General features: G+C 38.1%; 1 protein-coding gene across 1 annotated transcript; it reads left to right on the forward strand.

Annotated features, from left to right (window-relative positions):
- The first annotated feature begins 970 nt into the window (after nucleotides 1-970).
- Nucleotides 971-22,295, forward strand: LOC149823486 (Excinuclease ABC, C subunit, N-terminal). The gene is made up of 4 exons (XM_090018868.1): nucleotides 971-1,377; nucleotides 21,086-21,224; nucleotides 21,470-21,603; nucleotides 21,694-22,295. The coding sequence occupies exons 1-4, from the start codon at nucleotides 1,199-1,201 to the stop codon at nucleotides 22,238-22,240; spliced, it is 999 nt and encodes a 332-aa protein (XP_089874994.1). The 5' UTR covers nucleotides 971-1,198; the 3' UTR covers nucleotides 22,241-22,295.
- Nucleotides 22,296-23,191: the final 896 nt, after the last annotated feature.

Here is a 23,191-nt window from a genome sequence, read left to right on the forward strand (position 1 = left end):
GAGACATCATATTCAAAAAATGAGTGTAGCTGAGATGCGGATGCTTAGATGGATGTGTGGAAATACAATAAAAGATAAGATTCGGAACGAAGAGATACGTAAGAAGGTAGGTGTTGCACCCATTGAAAATAAGATGCGAGAGAATCGTTTACGGTGGTTTGGACATATTCGGCGAAGGCCTAATGATGCTCCAGTTAGAAGGTTGGAGAAATGGGAAAATATATTAGTTAAAAGAGGTCGGGGTGGGCCTAGGAAGACTTGGATGGAGATGATAGGAAAGGATATGAATGCTTTGAACCTCACCGAGGACATGGCGTTGGATAGAAATGATTGGAGGAAAAGGATTCATGTGGAAGACCCAAAATGAATTTCTTTTTGGTTCATATCGCTGACCCCAATTGTTTTGGGATGAAGGCGTAGTTGTTGTTGTTGTATTAATACACTGGTACTTAACTTTAGCTTGGTTATAGAAAAAAAAAAAGATAGTTATAGGTACCATTGAAGAGTAAGACAATCCAAATATTACATTAATATAGGATAAATATTGGTTACTAATGAAGGTAAGAAACTAATGAATAGAAATTATTATTTTTTAAATAAATTTATTTTTTTATAGATCAAATATTACATATGTGATCTACGTGCTGAGTGGATCCTTCTTGAACTTATGATTTTTAGCTCATTAATTCCGTATATACATTAGTAGCCAATATTTACCATGTATGATGTATGGAGTGGTCCCAGTTTGACTTGCAAGCTCAAACTTTTTGGAAAATAGGATATATGGATGAAGAACTTTTAAAAATTTTAATCAACAAAAAACTAATTTTTTAATATTCGAACAGTAAAAATGCATTTTTATTAAAAAATATATTAAAATATTATTAAATATATTTAAATAACATCCGTATGTTTCGGCGCCCCTTGTCTGAGAGTGTCACCATGACCATGACCATGACCATGACCATGACCATGACCATGACCATGGACACACCGAAAATGGCGTGTCTCTGCGACATAATGCAAGACACCACATCGTTGAGGCCATCGCTCCTTAGGCATTTCGTTTGAATTTCAAATTTCCGTGGCCTCTCAACGGTCGGATCCGTCCACGGTTGGCTGTTTTGATCAGAACCCAACCAGCAACAAAGGAGACCAAGAACCCAAGGCAAGATACCTCTCTCTGGTGAAGGGGGGAATGAGGAAACACGGTGGTCGTCGGCCCCGTTCGAGATCGGATACCCAAAAAGATGACGGCAGCGGCGACGATGGTGAAGTGGGAATAATAGGGAGGGCAGCACCGAGCAAACACGGTTTCTTTGCCTGCTATCTGCTCTGCTCATTGAGTCCTAGGTTTAAGGGGCACACTTACATTGGGTAATCGACTCTCTCTCTCTGTCTCTCAAATCTTATCATGCTCTCCAGATTGATTTCTTGAAATACCTGTTAGATACTGTCTGGGAAAATTGAGTGATTCATGATTACTTCATGTTCTGAATCCTCCTGATTCCAAAGATTTGCCTAATCAACAGTGCATGGCCGTATTTAGTGTATGGGGTTTTGCAAGTACTTTTAGTTTTTTAAGACATTTTTGAGTTGATCCCCGTTAGTTTTCCTTCTGATCATGCCCTCGCATCCGTTTCTTCATGTTGAAGCATATCATTCTTGAGCAAAAAAAAAACCTACAAGCAAGCCTTTTTATGGATGTTGTCGAGTCAGTTCTTGAGTCTATTAGGAGTCTTATTATAAATGCTGTTAGGTTTGTTATTCTTGGTTATGTAACCTACCAGCTATTTAGAACTTTTGGATAGAATGATAGTAATGCTGTTTTGTGTGCATTATTGTGTAGGAGGTCGACTACACTAAATGTTAGTCAATTCTATCCCTAAGAAAATCACTAGGAATGTCAAGCAAAAAAAAAGTTATAGCAGTTTTGGTGTCAAAGCTAGTGTCGCAGAAAGCATTAGGTTATCTAAGCTGGAAGCAGTGGTTGCTCAGTTGAATGAAACATCTGACCTCAGTGGCAGGTTTTAGTGAGTATACAAAAGGAATCCTAACTACAGAATAAATTATTGATTACGCCAGGCATTAAGTATGAGATCTGGCTTAAGGAACTTAATCAAGATATCGTGAGCCATTAGAAGACCATTTTAACAAATCAGCATGTCACCAACCATCACGCCAAGCAAAGAGGCAAACTCTTACCAGGCAGCTAGATTTTCCTCGTTTTGATGGCGATGACTCTTAAAGTTGGATCTATACAGCAGCAATTTGTCAACTATCATCCGATCCCCATTCATCAATGGATGGTTATAGCCTTCTCTCACTTGGAAGGAAAGCCTCCATAGTGGTATTAATGGATGGAAAAAAAAACTCGTGCTGTGATGATTTTGGTTGTTTGAAAGGCATTGGAAGTGTGAATTGGACCCATCGGCCTTGAAGAGCTAAACAGCAATCCCTGCTACATTATGTAAACAAATTTGAGGCCTTGACTGGTTGTGCAGAAGGTCTAAGCAAAGCATTCATGATTTTATTTATGGAGTCCTAAAAGAAGAATTTAGGTTGGAGGGGAAAACATTCCAAACTTCCTCCCTTTGTGCAACCATTGGTCTAGTTAGATTGCAAGAAGAAAATTTTATAGCTAAGCAGCATCTGTCTCGAATTGAGAGTAATAAACTTGCTAATACTAGAATAGGAACTCATAGGTATTCCTTTCTTCCCATCAACAAGTTTTCACCAACTAAACTGAAACATTGTTGGAAAAAAGGATTATGCTATAATTGTTATGAGAAGTTTTCACTTGTGCACAAATGCAAAATACAGCTCTATTTGACAGATGGGTCATGGGTAGAGGAAGATGGAGACAATGTCAATAAAGAAAATGCACTAGACAAGACAAGACAAATTATGATGAAAAAAAAAATAACACATTCGAAATCCATCTTCATGCAATTGCAAAAGCTCTAACTCTGCAAAATATGTGATTAAATGACATGATAAGCTAAAAGAAATCTGATACATGTTAAATACGAAGGAAAAAGAGTTCAAATCTGATATATGCTAAATATCAGATCTGATTCAGGAAGGATGTGAAGAAAAACAAAATAAAAAGGAGAAATAGAATAAAGAGGAAGGAGGAGGAAAGACGACAAGAGAGAGAGAGAGAGAGAGAGTCGTGGCCAAGTAGACATTATGCATGGAGTTGGCCAACCCCATCCATAAGGGAGATTTCCATATTTTATGGCTATTAAAGTGGAAAGTGATCTCATTTTATGGCTATTAAAAGGAGAGAGAGATTGAAAAAATATACAATTTACCATGTAAGTAAGATTTTTCGTTTTTGAGAAACTATATACAAATAACAGTACAATCTTTTAATTATGGCCTCAAAACACTTGGCAAGAATGTCAACTAAAAAAAGTTATAAAACATCTCATTTTTGGCATCTATTACCCTTGCTTCTCTGCTTTTATAATATTTATAATAATGTGATTAGGGTTTTGTAAATGCTCAAAATACCCCGATACAGTGACAAATTACAACAGCATGTACAATACATGGCAAATGACTGAAATAACCAAAATGCAAAATAATAAAAATACAAGATAATATTTCTAACTATTGCTCTCTAGAAAATAGTAGTATTTCATTCAAGGTTTGATCATTTGAAATGACTGTTCTCACAAGGAAATTTGACATCTTTGCTAACATCATTAGGCTATCTCAGCAAGTTATGTGATCTGATTCGGATTTTCATTCTTGGTTTTCCTTTTTGCATCTCAAACTATACATAGTTTCATATTCTTGTTTCCTCTTACCATGGTTTGCAGTTCATTTTCACCATCCCTAACATAAGTGGTTACTGAAAAGTGTGATTCAACTAACTTTGTCACCCAAAAAAAAAGTCCTTTTTTATTACTACTCATGACTTGATGGCTATGTCACATAGGTGCGGGTGCGGGTGCAGATGCGGTGATGTGGCACTTTAAAAAAACTTGGGTGCGGGGAGGTATATATATATATATATTAACAATTTTAAGTTAACACTGTGTATTTGTGTGCATTTATGTATTTATATATATAATATAGATAAAAATCTATGTCACACGGACTCGGCTAGGGAGGCGCCACACCCGAGTCGACACGCCCCGACACGGGTGCGGCTTAGGACACGGCCCAGACTCGGTCAACGAATCGAGGCCGAGTCCGTCCTCGTTTTGGACTCGGTCAATGTTGACCGAGTCTATATTCGTCTATTCTAGGGTGAAAAAAATAAAAGAAACAATTTTTTTTATATACAACAACAACAACAACTACGCCTTCATCCCAAAACAATTGGGGTCGACAATATGAACCAACAAAGAAAATCATTCTGGGTCTTCCACATGAATCCTTCTCCTCCAATCATTTCTATCCAATGTCATGTCCTCGGTGAGGTTCAAAGCATAAACAAATTTTTTTATATATTTTTTTAAATATATATATATATATATATATATATATATATATATATATATATATATATATATATAGACATGAGAAAGGTGGCTAAGGAGGTATTCAGAATCGATGTGGAATAAGATAGCGGGTGGCATGAGAAAGGTGGCTAAGGAGGTATTGGGTGAGTCTAAAGGCGGTGCACCGCTAGGTAAGGATGCATCATGGTGGAACGAGGATGTCAAATTAGCTATTAAGGTTAAAAGAGATTGTTATAGAAATCTAAATAAGAGTCGTGATAATGAGAATTTGGAGAAGTATATGATAGCAAAGAAAGAAGCTAAAAAAGTAGTTCGGAACGCGAGGGATAAGATATATAAGGAGGTTTATGACAAGTTGGATACCAAAGAGGACGAGAAGGATATTTATAGGCTCGCAAAGATGAGAGATAGGAAATCGAGGGATCTAGGTATGGTTAGATGTATCAAAGATGAAACGCAAAGGGTTTTAGTCAAAGATGAGGAGATTAAGGAGAGATGGAAAGATTATTTTGATAATCTATTTAATGAAAGTCATGCTCAGGATCTTGGAGACTTCTCCATTCCTTTTCATGAGATGAATCGTGACTTCATACGTAAGATTCAAAAGAAAAAAATTGCAGAGGCTTTGAAGAAAATGAAATCAAGAAGGGCAGTTGGCCCAGATGGTATACCTATCGAGGCTTGGAAGTGCTTGGGAGAGAAAGGTTTAGAATGGTTGACAAATCTTTTTAACAAGATTTGGCGGACAAATAAGATGCCTAATGAGTGGAGGAAGAGTACTTTGGTGCCTCTATATAAGAATAAGGGTGATATACAAGATTGCACAAACTATCGTGGTATAAAACTCATGAGTCATACTATGAAACTTTGGGAGAGGGTGATTGAGTCTAGGTTGAGGAAGATTGTCATGATATCGGAGAATCAATTTGGTTTTATGCCTGGAAGATCAACTATGGAAGTTATACATCTTCTTAGACAACTTATTGAGAGAAATAGAGAGAGGAACAAAGATTTGCATATGGTTTTTATTGATTTGGAGAAGGCATACGATAGAACCTAGGGACGTTCTCTGGTGGACAATGATGAAGAAAGGTGTTTCTCTCAAGTACATTAGTAAAATTAAAGATATGTATGAAGGAGTAGTAACCAATGTCCGCACTTGTGGAGGGGTGACAACCAATTTTCCTATTACGGTTGGGTTACATCAAGGATCTGCTTTAAGCCCTTTCCTATTTGCTATAGTGATGGATGAGCTTACGAGATCAATTCAAGAAAATGTGCCATAGTGTATGTTGTTTGCTGATGATATTGTTTTGATTGATGAGTCTAGAGCTGAGGTTAATGCTAAGTTAGAATTATGGAGACAGACATTGGAAGCAAGAGGTTTTAAGTTGAGTAAGAGCAAGACAAAATATATGGAATGTCGGTTTAGTAAGCAACGAAGTAGTGATGGGAGTGTAGTGAAGCTTGGTGAGTAAGAAATACCGGTGCATGATTGTTTCAAATATTTGGGATCTATCATTCAAAAGTATGGAGAAATTGATGGAGATGTAAATCATAGGATAAAGGTTGGGTGGATGAAATGGAAAAGTGCAACTGGAGTGTTGTGCGATCGTAGAATGCCATTGGGTTGAAGGGAAAGTTTTATAGGATGACTATTAGGCCCGCTTTACTATATGGTACAGAATGTTGGGCTGCCAAGAGACATCATATTAAAAAAATGAGTGTAGCTGAGATGCGTATGCTGAGATGGATGTGTGGAAATACAATAAAAGATAAGATTCGGAATGAGGAGATACGAAAGAAGGTAGGCATTGCACCCATTGAAAATAAGATGAGAGAGAATCGTTTACGGTGGTTTGGACATATTCGGCGAAGGCCTAATGATGCTCCAGTTAGAAGGTTGGAGAAATGGGAAAATATATTAGTTAAAAGAGGTCGGGGTAGGCCTAGGAAGACTTGGATGGAGATGATAGGAAAGGATATGAATGCTTTGAACCTCACCGAGGACATGGCATTGGATAGAAATGATTGGAGGAAAAGGATTCATGTGGAAGACCCAAAATGAATTTCTTTTTGGTTCATATCGCCGACCCCAATTGTTTTGGGATGAAGGCGTAGTTGTTGTTGTTGTATATATATATATATATATATATATATATATATAGACTGCTGTGCACAATGCACAATGCACAGTCACAGTTGTGTTGTGTTGTGCACAGTCACAGTGACTGTGTTGTTCACAGACTGTGCTGTATGCACAGTCACGAATTTTTTTTTTAAATAAATAAATAAATAAATATATATATATAGTCGAGTCCCCGTGTCCAAAATTTTTAAAATTGCGCCGCACCCGTGTCGCACCCGCACCCACACCCATGTGACATAGATAAAAATGGACTTGATTAGGGTTAATTCAATCTACTTTTGGATAGAAATGGACCTCCGTGTGGTTGACTTCACCTAACACAAAGGAAGATGTGTCCAAGTGTCGCACCCGCCTAGGTGTGGGTGCGACACAGGTGCGACGCGGGTGCGGTGCCCTGTTAGAAGAATCCATGTGACATAGCTTGATGGTTCACCTTGATGGACCTGTGTCTACACTTCATAAGTTTATGTTTGAAGCGAAGATAAAAGAGAGTGAATCAAGCCAAAGCAGTTGATTCAGATCCAAAGCATGACAGCTAGTGGTAAGAATGATAAAGCAGTAGTTATTGAAAAGTGTGATTCAACTAACTCTGTCACCCAAAAAAATAAATCCTCCTTTTTCATTACTTCATGACTTGATGGAAGTAAGTCTACACATCAGGAGTTTATGTTTGAAGAGAAGATAAAAAGAGGGTGAATCAAGCCAAAGTAAATTGATTCGGACCTAAAACTTCTCATCTAGTGGTAAGAATGATAAATCAGTGGTGGCTTACATCACTGCCACTCTTTCATAAGTACTGTTTAAACCCTTATGAGGGCTACAGCACTTGAGCTAAGGGAGTCATAAATGGTTTGCATAAATCTACTTCCAAAGTCTGTCACTTGAAGAGAGAGTTCCATATGTTAATAAGAGAGAAACTCTAGACGAAAGAGGAAGAGGCAATTGATTCTGAACTCGAAATTTGTTATCTGGTGTAAATGATAAATTAGTGGTGGTTTACACCATCACCGTCATTCTTTCATGTGAGGTACTGCTTCCGATCTCTATTAGGGTTAGTTACATCTCTTTAGCTTTGGAAAATATTGCTTAAATGGTTTTTACAAAATCTTTACTCCCAAAGTTTATCACTTAAAAGAGTGAGTTAAGTAAGTTAACCACAGGGAACTCTAATGTGTTGAACTTTCTATAGTGCATGAGGTCCATTACTGATCAGCTGACTATGATCAGATCTCCTATCTTAGATGGTAGCATATGCAGGCAGATAGTATGTGTGGCCTTGGTATAGCAAAAACAATGACTGATTTGCCAAATGTAATCCCACCCTCCTCAAGTTATTAAGTGTGAAGACCCCATCCATAAGCATCTACCACCAAGATTTTCCCTCTTGGGGAAGGTCCCAATCAATAGCACTGATTTGCTCCTTCTTGTGGCTTATTTTCACCATAATGACCCTGGGCAAGAAGCTAGTTTTATTGGATTACCCCTAGGAGTTAATTGGTATCCTGTAGACTCCCTAGTAAATGTCAATTAGGTAAGCCACATATAGTCAACCTAGCTTTACTAGATCGTTGGCTCACCTAGGTACACTTAAGGTACTGTAGCCCATGCCTAAGCTCCTTGAAATAGGACAATGGTACTGATCTCTTTTGACATGAAAAAGCTTCTCATATTTCACAGGAAAATTGTCTTTGCTATTCAAATTAGATTGTGCCGTTATGAATGTTCAGGCTCTATTTTGTGATCATGAACACCATCAAGGATGTGCCGATTACAATAATAGACTAGCTTGTGGCTTCCTACAAGCATTTCTCATGCAGTCTTCTTTTGTCATGTTTGTGCCGAATTTCACATCATTAACTACCATATGCTGGCTTTTATTTTAACATTGTCACTTAATATAAGTGTCAACCCTACATTATGTTTTATGTTTCCTTTTTACCACTCTACTTTTGGTAAAGTGGAAGGACAAGAAATCTGGTGTTCAATCCAATGTGACAACAATGAATAGAATGCACAAAATGACTTTTCGTTGAATGACAAGCTTGAAAACATACAAAACATTAGATTAGTGATTTAAGAAGTAAATCCAGAAATATCTAATATGTTGATCCAAATTGACAGGAAATGATTGGTAGGTCCCCAAGCATCGAAATATATAACTCCCAGAGGGTAATTTGTATAAATTTCACTATAACTGAAAAGAAAAACTGAATGCTTATCTAGATGACAACCATAACAAATTAATTGTCTATCAAGATTTAACATCAAAGTCAACATGACCTAGTTACAACAATAATTTACGTGGCAATGCATTAATCAGTGATGCTTAACCTTGAATCTCTATTTACTTCTTAAAGACAAAATAGGCACAGTTCAGTTATTTAATAATAAGAGTTCCAGTAGTAGAGCTCTCTACAATGCATCTCTGTTGCAAACACGCTCCTTGATGAATGGTCCTTCAAGATAAAGTAGTTGGTGTAGAAACAAATAGCACCACTACCTAAAAACCTTAGATCATTTTTTTTGGAAACAAGACATCATATAAAAGAATTAGATCACAAGATGTCTCTAGAAAGCAGTTCCTTCATCAATAATGGGGTGAGAAATGTCATCTCCTGCAACAAGACTACAATCACCATCACACTTGACAATGGAAGAGAACAATGCCTAAATTTTCTGTTATTAAGGTTTGCAACACACTATAAATGACCCAAGCTGGATCATTTAGTGAAGTAAATCTCTTCCATTGAAATATTTGAAGCAACTAATGTAATGAAAAGAGGCGGAAGCACCAATAGGGCAAAGGCACTCTTTAAGAGTGACCACAAGAGCCAAGATGTAATAACAAAAAAAAAAAAGAAGTTTTGGTTTGGGCCGGATCCGGATCCGACCCGGGCCACCGCCCCTCGCTGTCATTAAAAGACAACGAGGCAGGCGGGAGGAGGGTTACGAAACCCCCCTCACCGCCTCTCGCTCTCTGTTCTTTCTTTCTCACCCTCTCGTCCCCGACTCTCTCCCTCACCGACCCTCGTGTCTCCCTCTGTCTCTCCGTTTCTCTCTCTCTCGCTCGTCCACCCACCGACATCGGCGACCCCCGACAGTCGCCACCGACATCGGCGACCCCCCCTTTCCCTCCGGCGAGCTTCCTCTGAAAACCCCCTGATACGCCACCGCTTCCTCTTTTCCCTCTTTCTCTTCTCTCTCTCTACCTCACTTCTCTGTGTGGCCACGGGAGGGGTCAAACCCCCTCCCTGTGCCCCCTTTTAGCAGGGGAGGGGCACAACACCCCTCCCTGCTCTCCGTTACGGTAGGGAAGGGGGGTTGAGCCTCCTCCCTTCTCTCGTTACGGCAGGGGAGGGGCTGATCCCCCTCCTTGCTTCCGTTACGGTAGGGGAGGGGGCGAGCCCCTCCCTGTCCCCTTTTTGATGTGCCAGCAGGGGCCGATGGCCCCTGCCTTTTTGTTGTGCCAGCAGGGGCCATCGGCCCCTGCCTTTTTGTCTGCCAGCAGGGGCCGATGGCCCCTGCCTTTTTGTTTGCCAGTAGGGACCGGTGGCCCCTGCCTTTTTATTGTGCCAGCAGAGGCCATCGGCCCCTGCCTTTTTGTCTGCCAACAGGGGCCGATGGCCCCTGCCTTTTTGTTTGCCAGCAGGGGCCGATGGCCCCCTGCCCTTTGTGCGCGAGCCTATACCCTTGGCCGGCAAGCCCGAGAAATCTTTGGAAGCTACATCGTGATGGGGACAAATCATTACAATTATTGGTCTCCAACGAGGAATTCCTAGTAAACGTGAGTTATCTGCTCGCATTGACTACATCCCTCTTTTGGCAGCAAGGGTCATTTGGCCCTGCCCCATCCTTTCTTTTTTCAAGGCAATTGGGACGGTTGGCCCCAGCCCTATCTATCAGAGAAGTCGAGTCTTCTCCTTGCTTTTGCTTTTGTCTGGGTTGCATGTTAATATCGCATATTTGCAGCTACGACGGATCTCACTCGCGCTCTGCGACCCGAGCCGTCAATCGTGTACATCCGCAGACGCCAACGAGCTCGCAACTCTCCAAGGTAGGGGAAGATTGCATGGAAGACTTGGATGATTGAATTAAGTTCAATTAAACTAAAAACAACCATTCAATGAATATATATATATATATATATATATTTATACGATTATGCACTTCACTCAAGGATGCGGTTTCGCAATCCTTGCCCTTTACCTTGCTGTCGCGCTCTACGCCTAGGCTTTTGCTTTTGCATATGTGTTGATATTGCAGATGGCGTGCAGGTTCTTGCTCTTTGCGTATGCCTTAAGGGCATCCTCGCGGAGGATGCAAGGGGCATTTACCACTCTTCCTCTTGCGACAAGAGTTCAGTCGGGAGCGAGCGACACATCCTCTTCTAAGGAGAGGGATACCTCGCAAGGATCCTGGCTCTTAGTGTGCGCAGTCCTGCAGAGTCGACTTGAGATTTAGGGATCTGCGCAAAAGCATCAAAGACTGCTCCAAATCGAAGCATTTGGAAGTGGCTGGCTGGTTCTGCTCGCCTTTTTGGCATATCTCGGGTGATCACGAATTGGGGGTTCGAGCGAACTTCTTAGCTGGTGTTCTGTTGAGAAACCCGTATCCCGTCTATCGATGCCGGTATCGAGTCATGCGAGACATGTAGATACCCCGATAGCGGATGTGATTCGAGAAAATCACATGTATAATATGGGCACAAGGTACTGCTGTTTCAAAGGATAAAGTAAAGTAGACAAACTTTACATCTTTGTGAAACACTCCTGTTGAGGCTTCTATTGAGGAGCTATACCCCCCTTCATCCTAGAGTACTTGTAGTCGTGCACGACACGTCTAGTACTGCGATGACCGAATGAGACGGTTGTGTGACCTCGAACAGTGCTAAATGCACAATGCTGTAATCACATAAATGGCCTCACATTCGCCCTCACAGGCAAGATGCTCGAGTGGTTTAAAGACCACAACATAGAATGGGTCGTTAGTTAAGCAACCCCTAACGTACCTATTCGCTTCTATGTGTCTGTCAAGGGAGAGGACAGAGCGGTATAAACTCCAATGGACAGGTTGTTAACAACCACCCTATGGGCAACGATCCGGCCTCCCCAGTCATTGGAGTTAGGGGAAAGGGGCTACAATAGTTAGCTCAACACTTCTGCAGAAGTTGGATGCATCTATGACACTGCCTCCTTTGGGGAATCCTCTCTCGGCTAAAGTCGTCCCTTTGGAGCGTACTCAACTAGCTATTCGGGTTATTGAAAATACATAGAATAACTGACGCCCGAACTAGTCTCAGTTGTTTCTATATTTTGCCTGCGCGTACTCGCAGGTTAGTAATTATCGAAACATAAGGTCTGTTCACACTGGTCGTAGGGTCGTCTGACTCGCTTGCACTACTAACTCGCTTGCACTATTGACTTGCTTGCACTATTGACTCGCTTGCACTACTTATTCGCTTGTACTACTTACGCGCTTGCACTATTTTACCTCGTGCATTGCTTACCTGTTTGACTGCATATCTGCTTTAAACTGCGTAATCTACTGAATTAAATTTACATAATTCAGTTCCTTGTATTCTCTCTTGTGCACCTACTAGTTTTTCGCGAAACTAACTCATTATATAAGTACAAGCGATGATTAGGTACACCATAGGCGATGGCAAGATGGCCCCAAGACGTTCTTCTTTCCGCTCTTAGCTCGCGTCCTGTTGTTTGGGGTTTTGAAATAGATTTTCCTTGGATATCCGAATTTTATACTATTTGGAGAACTTCTTAAATGAAAGTGACTTTTCCAAGTGTTTGCAAGTAGCACGGGTTGTGCGTTTTGGTTCTTTTAGCTAACGCACCCAAAGTTGTCAAGCTTGCCTTTCTGAAATTAATAAAAGTATAGTCTTCCATTGATTTCGTAAACCATCTCTGAGACGAAGAGATTCCTTTTTAGTCTCTCGTCTGTTTTTCTAAAAGGTTTGCAAGTTTGAAATTTTGGGGCGTTACACAAGAACACAAACACTAAAGGTGTACACACAAAACTCACAAAAGTAGAAAATGACTTAAAGTCATAAGTTGAATATTATTGAAGAAAGAAAGAGAATGGTGAAAACCCCATGCTTTTACAAGGAGAGAGCCTCCTCTATTTATAGAGGAGGGGAACTAAAAAAGGAGACCATAAAGGGGGCTCCCTTCTATTCGTTGGGAGCCCCAACGGTCATAAATATGATCGTTGGGGCCCCAACGCCTAGATGGGTGGGGCCCCTTATGGTCCTCCAAAGTGAAAAATAAGAAATAAAAAAAGAAAAAGAAAAAAGGGAAAAAGAAAGAAAAAAGGAAAAATAAAAAAGGGAAAAATTACATGGTAATTTACCAAAACACCCCTATCGGGTTTTTGGTTGTACAGAAAAAGAAAATAAATTATGTATATATACATATATGTATATATATACTTATATATATATACAAATGTATATATAAGTATATGTATATATATATTAATATATACATATTTTAACACGCCCCCTCAAACTTTACGGGGAGAAGACCGAAAGTTTGCTAAGAAGAAACATAAATCGTGGAGTTGGGAGCGCCTTGGTGAAGAAGTTAGCTAGTTGATACTCTGAAGTAACATATGGTAATGAGATAGTCCCTCTGAGATATTTGTCTCGAACATAGTGGCAATCCATTTCGATATGCTTGGTCCGCTCATGAAAGGTGTGATTGCTGGCAATGTATATCGCACTTTTGTTATCACAGCAGAGCTTGGTGGGAGTGAAAATGGGGACGCCCATGTCACCAAGGAGACTCCTGAGCCATACGATTTCCATAGTTGTCATTGCCATGTTCCGATATTCAGCTTCAGTGGATGACAGTGAAACCTTCTGCTGCTTCTTGCATCTCCACGAAATGAGGGATTCACCTAAAAAAATACAAAGACCCGTTATTGAGATACGATCATTGGGATTTCCTCCCCAGTCAGCATCAGTAAAAGCAGTTAAGTCAAGAGATGAGGAAGAGGATAAGAAGAGTCCCTTGGATATAGTATTTTTGATATATCGCAAAATTCTCATTACGGCCGCCATATGAACCGAAGTAGGTGCATGTTGAAACTGGCTTGTTGCATGAACCACATGAGCTATATCTGGACGTGTGATGGATAGATAGGTGAGAGATCCGATTAATTGACGGTAGGGGTTGGATCCTCAAGAAGAACACCATCTCCAAGTCTCAGTTTTGCATTAATAACTTCGGGAGTCTCAACTTTCTTTTCATTAGATATTCCTGATTTGGTACAAATTTCTGCAGCTAATTTCATTTGAGATAGGATGTATCCTCGCGGGGAATAAGCCACTTTAATCCCTAAAAAATATCTCAAATATCCAAGGTCAGACATATCAAACGTTTCTTTTAACATAGACTTTACATCATTTACTCCCTTTTTGTCATTCCCAGTGATGATCATGTCATCAACATACAGTAGAAGCATAATAATGGAGTCACCTGTCCTTTTAACAAAAAAAGCAGTGTCAGTATAGCAAGAAGAAAATCATAAATTGATTAATACATTACTAAACCTATCATACCAAGCTTTAGGAGCTTGCTTAAGTCCATATAAAGCCTTTTTTAATTTCAAAAATTTTCCATTTAAATTCATACCTGGAGGCGGTTCCATATAAACTTTTTCATTTAAATTACCATTCAAAAAGGCATTTTTGACATCAAGTTAAAAGATTGGTCATTTTTTAACAGAGGCTATAGCAATAAGAGCTCGAACACTAGTCATTCGAGCAACTGGGGCAAAAGTTTCATCATAATCTACCCCATACTCTTGGGCATATCCCTTGGCTACCAACCTAGCCTTATATCTTTCTAATGAACCATCACTCTTAGTTTTTACTTTAAAAACCCATCTACATCCAATGGGTTTCTTGCCATTGGGAGGATCAATGATTTCCCAAGTTTGCGCCCTTTTAAGAGCATTAAGTTCTAGTTCCATAGCTTCATTCCAATGAGCATATTGTTTAGCATCATTGTAATGAGATGGTTCATGAAAGGAGTGAAGAACAAGTAGGCATGCTCGAAAGTTAGGAGAAAAAGAATCATAAGAAACAAATCTATTGGGTATTTTGGAAATCCGACTTGATTTTCTTTGAGAGGTCTCTTCGATTGACTCACTTTGGGAAAATTTTTCAAGGGCACAAGGAGGATTTCTTTCATTCCTTCTAGAGTAGACTTGTATTTGTCTTTAAACATTTTCTTCTAAGTTTTGATCATCATTTGGATGTTCAAAATGATTTTCACCAAGGGGTTCACTAGGATCAATATGATCATCTATGATGTTTTCTTGAGGCAATAAGTCAAATAAAAAAAGAATAATCAATATTTTCATTTGGTTGGTGCGAAAAACCATTTTCTTCTTCTAGGAATGTGACATCTTTTGAGATATAAAGTTTGTTTTTGAATATGTCAAAACATCTATAACCTTTTTGTTTTTCGCCATATCCCAAGAAAATACATTCAATAGCCCTAGGAGAAAGTTTATCATTTTTGTGAGTTAGAACAAAGCATTTACATCAAAAAATCCTTAGTCTTTTATAATGAGGAGACATATTGTAAAGTTTTTCAAATGGAGAAAGATTTTTCAAAGAGGATGAAGGGGTTCTATTGATAAGATACGTTGAGGTTAGAACCGCTTCGGCCCAAAAGGATTTTGGGATATTTTTTGAAATTAATAACGTTCTTGTAGTTTCTATTATGTGTCTATGCTTTCTTTCCGCAAGACCATTTTGTTGCGGAGTGTTGGGACAAGAACGTTGATGACAAATTCCATTTTCTTTTAAATAACTTTGAAAATCATTGGACATATATTCGCCTCCCGAATCGGACCTAAGAATAGATAGATTTCCCAAAAATTGATTTTTAACCATTGCATGAAATTCTTTAAAGAAGGAGAAAACTTCGGATTTGCGACTTAGGAAGTAAATCCACGTGAATCGAGTGAAGTCATCAATAAAGACCACATAATATGAAAATCCTCCTTTAGACAAAATAGGGGAAGGTCCCCACATATCGGAATGAACAAGTTCAAATAGCCGAGTGGTAAAGTAACTTCTTCGAGGAAATGGAGTAGCTTTAGATTTCCCAAAAATGCAATCTTTACAAGTCATGTGATTGTCTTTACAAGTATTATTCAAAAACGAAAAAAGAGACATTTTTACAAAATTTGGATGACCAAGTCTCTCATGCCAAATTCCAATACTTTTGTCTTTTACAAGATTGCAATAAGATTTAGATGGAAGAGTCAAAAAGTCCATAAAATAGAGATCACCCCTTCTATGGCCTTGCCCAATCAGCTTCCCTGACTGGAGATCCTGCACAGTGCAATCTTTAGGTGAGAAAGAGACTTGGCATCCATGATCGGTGATTTGGGAAACGGAAAAAAGATTTAGATTAATTTTTGGAACGATTCTTACTTTAGGAACAAAAAAGTTTTGAGAATTTTTAAAATCAAGTGTTCTAATACTTTCAATTTTCAAAGATGTTCCATCGGCCGTTGAAACATAGGAGGATATGGTTCGGAAAAAACATTTGAAAGAGAGTTTTTATGAGATGTCATATGAAAAGAAGCACCGGAGTCTAGTATCCACATACCTGGAGGTGATGAAGAATAGGCGATGGCGGCTCCAGATGTTGAAGAAGAGGTCTTGAGAAGATGTTGGAGAACTTCAGAGATATGATTAAGAGTTTCTTTGATATCTCCCTCTTTGGCATTTTCTTCTTCCTTCTTTGGAGAATTTTCTCCAACCGCGGCTACTTTTCCTTTAAGTTTGGGACAAACCGGTCTAATGTGTCCCGGTTCATTACAATAATGACATATCACTCCCTTTCTAGGCCCATTATTTTTGTTAAAGTGAGGAGGTCTATATGCTTTTACATTTGATCCGGGCCTAGTAACGGCCAAAACTTCATCACTCTTAACGCTTAGGCAAAGTCGAGTTTCTTCTTGGCATATTTCGGCAAGGGCGTCTTCAATGAGTAAGGCTTTGCTTCTATGGAGAAGGGATGCCCTAACTTGTTCAAATTCCGGCCGAAGACCATAAAGAAATTGGAAAAAGTACTTTTTTTCAATTTGTTCCCTTCTTAACTCAATATCTTCCGGAGCCACCCATTTAGGCTCAAGAAGAGAAAGTTCATCCCAAAGAGGGGTTAGAGAGCTAAAGTAGTCCCGGACACTCATATCCATTTGTTTGGTGGAACGGATTTTTTCTTGACAAAAAAATTGTCGAGCAAGATCCTTTTGGGTATACATACCCTTAAGGAAAAACCATGCCTCATTGGCCCTTCTAAATTTGGCAATATTAGCACAATTTTTAAGGTCTACATTGTTCATAAACCATGCCAAAATTTTGGCATGGTTACTCTCCCAATCCTCAACTTTGGATTGATGGTCATTGATAGCTTTAATGCGCTCATCGCCATCTATAGCTTTTTCAACCTCATTTTCGATTTTAGTGAGAACAAGAGAGGGTTCGGGAGTAGTTCCCATAACAAAACCCCAAAGTTTCTTACTTCTTAGATGATTTTCCATAGCGGAGGCCCACATAAGATAGTTGAACCCATTGAGCTTAAAAGAAAGCTTCACTTTAGAATCACGTTCCATCGGCACCAAATATTCTTCCTTTCTTCAAAAAGCTTGAGAGGCACACGTCCCGAGATAACAAAGAGAAGCCCAATCACCAACCGAGCTCTGATACCATGTAATAAAAAGAGGCGGAAGCACCAATAGAGCAAAGGCACTCTTTAAGAGTGACCACAAGAGCCAAGAACACAAACACTAAAGGTGTACACACAAAACTCACAAAAGTAGAAAATGACTTAAAGTCATAAGTTGAATATTATTGAAGAAAGAAAGAGAATGGTGAAAACCCCATGCTTTTACAAGGAGAGAGCCTCCTCTATTTATAGAGGAGGGGAACTAAAAAAGGAGACCATAAAGGGGGCTCCCTTCTAGTCGTTGGGAGCCCCAACGGTCATAAATATGATCGTTGGGGCCCCAACGACTAGATGGGTGGGGGCCCTTATGGTCCTCCAAAGTGAAAAATAAGAAATAAAAAAAGAAAAAGAAAAAAGGGAAAAAGAAAGAAAAAAGGAAAAAGAAAAAAAGAAAAAATTACATGGTAATTTACCAAAACACCCCTATCGGGTTTTTGGTTGTACAGAAAAAGAAAATAAATCATGTATATATACATATACTTATATATATACGAATGTATATATATATATAAGTATATGTATATGTATATATATATATATATATATTAATATATACATAATTTAACAACTAAGTCCCCATCTTCTCTAATATAACTAGCACTTTACCATGAAAATTTTGGCTGAATGTTGGTTTGCAAAAGCAGGATATTTGTTGGTCTCAAGTTATTGTACTAAATCCAATATGTATCAATCAGTACAAAAGCCTATCAGTATGTCCTGTCTAGCCACAAACTTGACATTATGTTACTATGATTTTGTTCATAAGAGTCGTTGCTGCTACCATAGTAGAAACTGTAAAAGTATCTTCAACAAGATACTAGAATCAAGACCCAATGTTCTTGATGAATAACAAATGCACACATGCACAATAAGAACACAAAGAACACTTGTGCACAAAAGCACAAATCAATCAATCTCACAAATGCACTAAAAATGAATAAAAAGCTTTATTGAATACTTGGGCTTTGTCCCAAAGCCATGGAAATACAAGGAGGGGGAATGCCCCTATTTATACAATGAGGAGGGCCTTGGAGGGGCCAACTCATAGATGTTGGAGCCCCTCCAACGGTCACAATTGTGACCGTTGGAGGGGCCCAACGTCTATGAGAGTGGGCCCCCCAAGGTGCATTGACTTTAGTAAAAAAGAAACAAAAAATAAAAAATAAAAGGAAAATAAAAAGCCAAAATTACAAGCATATTCGTAAATTGAATATGCGCAAGAATAGAGAAATGACTAAACTACCCCTACAGCTAATAATAAAAAAATATATATTTTATATATATAATTAGGTAGATACATATACATATATATCATATATGTATATGTATCACCTTATATATATATATATATATGAGATTACAATATTTGATACATAATTTAACAGAAACTGCCCACATATCCCTAAATTTTATCGTTAATATAATTAATGCAATAAGCTCCTACTAGCACATAAGTTTTCTTTTCTTTGTCATCTTCACTGAAATTTCTACCTCTTGTCTGCCATGATTCATGATGTTATTGACTAGCAATACTTCATGATTATTGTTTTCAGTAAAATTTTGTTTGTTGGACTTCATAATATAAAAGAAAAGGATGTGATTCAACAGAATAGGAGGGCATTGAAGCAAAAGATGCAGCAAAGGTCTATCCATCTTATAATTCTCAGAAGATCAAACCGCACATATTTACTGGCTGACGAACCAACACAAGATGATCATAAATGTTCTTAATGCTTGTATTGTACTAAAAAACTAATTTAGTTCACCTTTTGAAATATAATAACTCTTTTCTCTAGAATAACACTTGCTTGAGATACCCCAACATATACAAAGCTCTTCCTGTAGTTCTACTACAGTTGAAAGGTTTGAAACTTGTGCCAAAATGTCTTCTGAAAGCATGATGTTAAGCCACCTTGTAAAACCTTGATCCATCTTCTTTACTCCAGTTTCTTTTGATCCATCTCCTTTATCTTGTTTACACAATAATTCTTGAGAAGCTTCAGATGTCCAATCATCAATGTTTGCAATCAACCATAGGTATCTTATAGATTCAAGAGCAACCCTTTCTTCATAAACCAGTTCAATTCATTTTTTTTTACATTAATTTTATGAAATGTGAATTGTATAAATGAAGAATAAGATGAAGGTATTTTACTAAGCAAAGGCGGATTTGGACTTGATTGAGGAAGATTGGTATTAGGAAAGTTTGAAGCAGATCCTTCTATGATAAACCAAGATAAATAAGATAAAGGGGTGTCCAAAAACTGTCCTTTTCTGACTTTTTTTTTCTTTTGGACATTAATGGAAGAGTATGGTGCATATCTTGTCAGATCTGTTGCAAGGAACAAATCAATTGTGAATTGCACTAGAAGCATGAGACAATGATGAGGTTACTGCTATAAACAAGTTTGATAGGACTCAACTGTTGATAAGAGAAACCGAAAATGGTTCAAGCCCTTAAAAACTTGGGAAACAGTGGGCATAAAATGTTGGAAACCCATAGGAATAGAAGTGACTGCTGTTTAGAAAGACAGAAGAAATAAAAGAGAAATGGGATGGGTTCTTATAGAAGAAAGAAAACAAAAAGAGAACTATGAAAAAGAAGAAAGAAACCAAGGAAATAGGGAAGAATAAGGTCAAAGAAGATAAAATGAAGAGCACACTTTCTGGTTAAAAGAAGATGATGGTTGCCATAATAATCAGAAACAAATTAAAAGAAGATGAAAACCTTGAGAAAGATTAGTCGTGACCCTAATCACCTCAAAAGTGTGGCACTTTATGCTGCATGTATATAATAATTAACCCTAAAAGTGTTACAAAGAAAACATGATATTCATTACAATATTGCAGAAGTTCCATTATTAAGAACACGAGAAAGTACAAATGTGCCATTATACTTGTCAAATAAAAATTAAGCAAATCACAGATACCATAATTGCAGTTTATATAAAACAAAAAGTACAAGTTTATAATTTATATACTGTGTATAATAATAATGAACCCTAAAAGTGTTACAAACAAAACATGATATTCATTACAATATTGCAGAAGTTGCATTACTAAGAACACGAGAAAAATAATAAAATGGAAAGTACAAATGTGCCATTATACTTGTCAACTAAAAATTAAGCAAATCACAGATACCATAATTGCAGTTTATATAAAACAAAAAGTACAAATTCACCATTACAAATGTGATTTGCTTAATTTTGAGTATGCATTGCATTGTGTGGACCTTAATCCTGAAAGAGATAATAATAAAACATTATAGGTCTCTCTGTAGCTGTGTGGAATTCTGAATGAGACTCCTGGAGTAATGACCTTGTCTTCAATGATTATGTTACAAATGATTAGTCGATTTCTGTATCAACTTTCATCAAGTAGCATAAGGGATTGTAATTGTAGCTTCTATGGTGATTTGTTTGAGACATAGGAATTGGTTGAATCATGAAGGGGAATCCATGTCTACCAATTCCTTCAAAATCTAGAGAGGAGATATTTCTAAATCCTTTCTCTAAGAAGGATTCTGATTCCTTTTGTAAGTTTTCTTAACAATTGCTTCCATATATTCCCTGGATTCCCTCAAGTCATTTTCATCAGTTCTTTCCAATGCCACCTCCCAGGCAGCTCCTAACTTTCTCGGAAAATCTTCTAAGTAGTCTGTCTCTTTCTATGCCTTATCCCTTTCATAGGTTTACTGTCAACCCTCGTCGTCGGATCAGGCAACATAATGGTGAAATAACATCTGGTGCATGGAGGACAAAAAGGAAACGACCTTGGGATATGGTTTTGTGTATCTTTGGCTTTTCATCAAACATTGCTGCTCTCCAGGTAATTTAAACCGAGTTGTCCCCCTTTATTTTTAATTTTTTTATTTCTTCTCAAATGATGAAGAACCTCAATGATCCTAAATATATGGTTACATCGCCAGGCACGTTCTGCCATTCTGATCATTGGAGGAATTAAGTATTTAGTTGCTGAAATTATATTCAAGAACTATAGAAATGCATATCTATCCAGGTGATATTTTTCTAAATAAGACTTGATGCTGAATTGATGACCATTTCTCATTGCAGTTTGAATGGGCATGGCAACACCCAAGAGAGTCTTTGGCTGTGAAGAATGCAGCTTCAGGATTGAAATCAATTGCTGGAATAGGTGGTAAAATTAAGCTCGCATATACAATGATCACACTTCCAGCTTGGCAAAGGTAAATTCTTGAGGCAAATGACTTCTTGCATTTTCTATCTTATGTCCTCCAACTAGAAAAGCAGAGTATCCCTAACTTCATTTTCCACAGTTCAAAACTGGCAGTGAATTTCTTCTCAACAAAGTACATGAAATACACCTCTGGTTGTCCAACCTTGCCAAATCATGTGAAAGTCCAAGTTTGTTCTATGGATGAACTTCCTTGCTACACCGGAGGTTGGGTTATGGACAGCGATGAATATGACAACGAGAGTGATGACATAGATGCTGCCAGTAGTGCTAATTATGATGATGAGAACTTCGCTGAGGTAGCAGGAGTGCTTAATGGTGGTAATCACCATGATGCAGTTGGTAATATGTCGATTAATCTGATGACAGATGTGACTAAATTCTATAGAAGCAGAAAATCTTTGCAACATCCTTCTTTATCAAAAGAGGATGAAACAAGTCAACTGTTTAAGATTCATTCACACTCCATAAGTGATGATCAGTCTTGCTGTATTATTTCCCCTCCTAAACTCGGATTCAATGGAGAATTGACACCCACAAGCTCCATGGTTCGCTTTTGTGATAAAAGCCCGGCTGCTTCTTTGAGTATTATAGATTTGACAAACTCACCTGATTTTATTCAACTGTAATTTGGTTATTCATTTTAAATTCACAAGCTCGACTAAGTCGTGCACCTTATGCTTATGAGATGTTATAGATATTTATTTTAATTTGTAGAGGATCATAAATGATTGTGGATAATAAGTTCATAAACAATTCTTCTCGAAAAAAAGTTCGTCAACAATATATAGTCTCTTTAATTTATGTCACGAAAGATAGGCTAAAACAGTTCCTAGTCTAAACCAATGATGCTTCTACACTAATTTCAGTGAGGCAGTGGCATGCCACTTGGCTACTCCGCATTTACACAAGAAGCAATCCTCTATGATTGAAAGCCAGGTCGCACCTGCAGCCTCTGACACATGTAACTGTGAGTAGTACAACATATTGCAGGTTAAATCGTTAAAGTAGGTTTGCCTGGCTGCAGAATATATATGACGATACAAAGATATAGGATAGAAATAAGGAGGTTTTGCTTAAATTTGTGAAAAACTCAAATGTTTAAAGTGGGTTTTGCTTGTGCAAAATTTTGCCAGGACTGAAGTTTTTCTATGCCAAAATTTTGCCAGGACTGAAGTTTGATTGCTGGAGTGATATGTTGACAATGCAAGGTTGTGCAATGTTACCAAGGTATCTATTAGAGGAATTCACACACACCTGTCTCATGTTTGATCTAATTATGTTTAACTGCCTACCTAATCAGAATTTATATCCACACTCCTGACTTTATCGCTGATATAACAGACAACCATCTCACCCTATTGCCATCAGGTTAACTCAACTAAAACAATTATTTGTGGTTAATTTAATTAAAAAATTAAAATGCTCTTGTCCTCTTATTTTTTGTCTTCACTTAACTTCCATGACGAGTCCTGCAAACTTCCAAAGTGCTTGTTCATTCTGCTTGCATATAGAGCAATAGCTGGGTCTTGAATACCTCACTCTTGAGACCTTTGTCGAGTTGAGAGATTAAAGCAAGC

The sequence above is a fragment of the Nuphar pumila genome, chromosome 10 (assembly GCF_984573655.1).
Source record: "Nuphar pumila chromosome 10, dmNupPumi1.hap1.1, whole genome shotgun sequence".
Classification (NCBI taxonomy): Eukaryota; Viridiplantae; Streptophyta; class Magnoliopsida; order Nymphaeales; family Nymphaeaceae; genus Nuphar; species Nuphar pumila.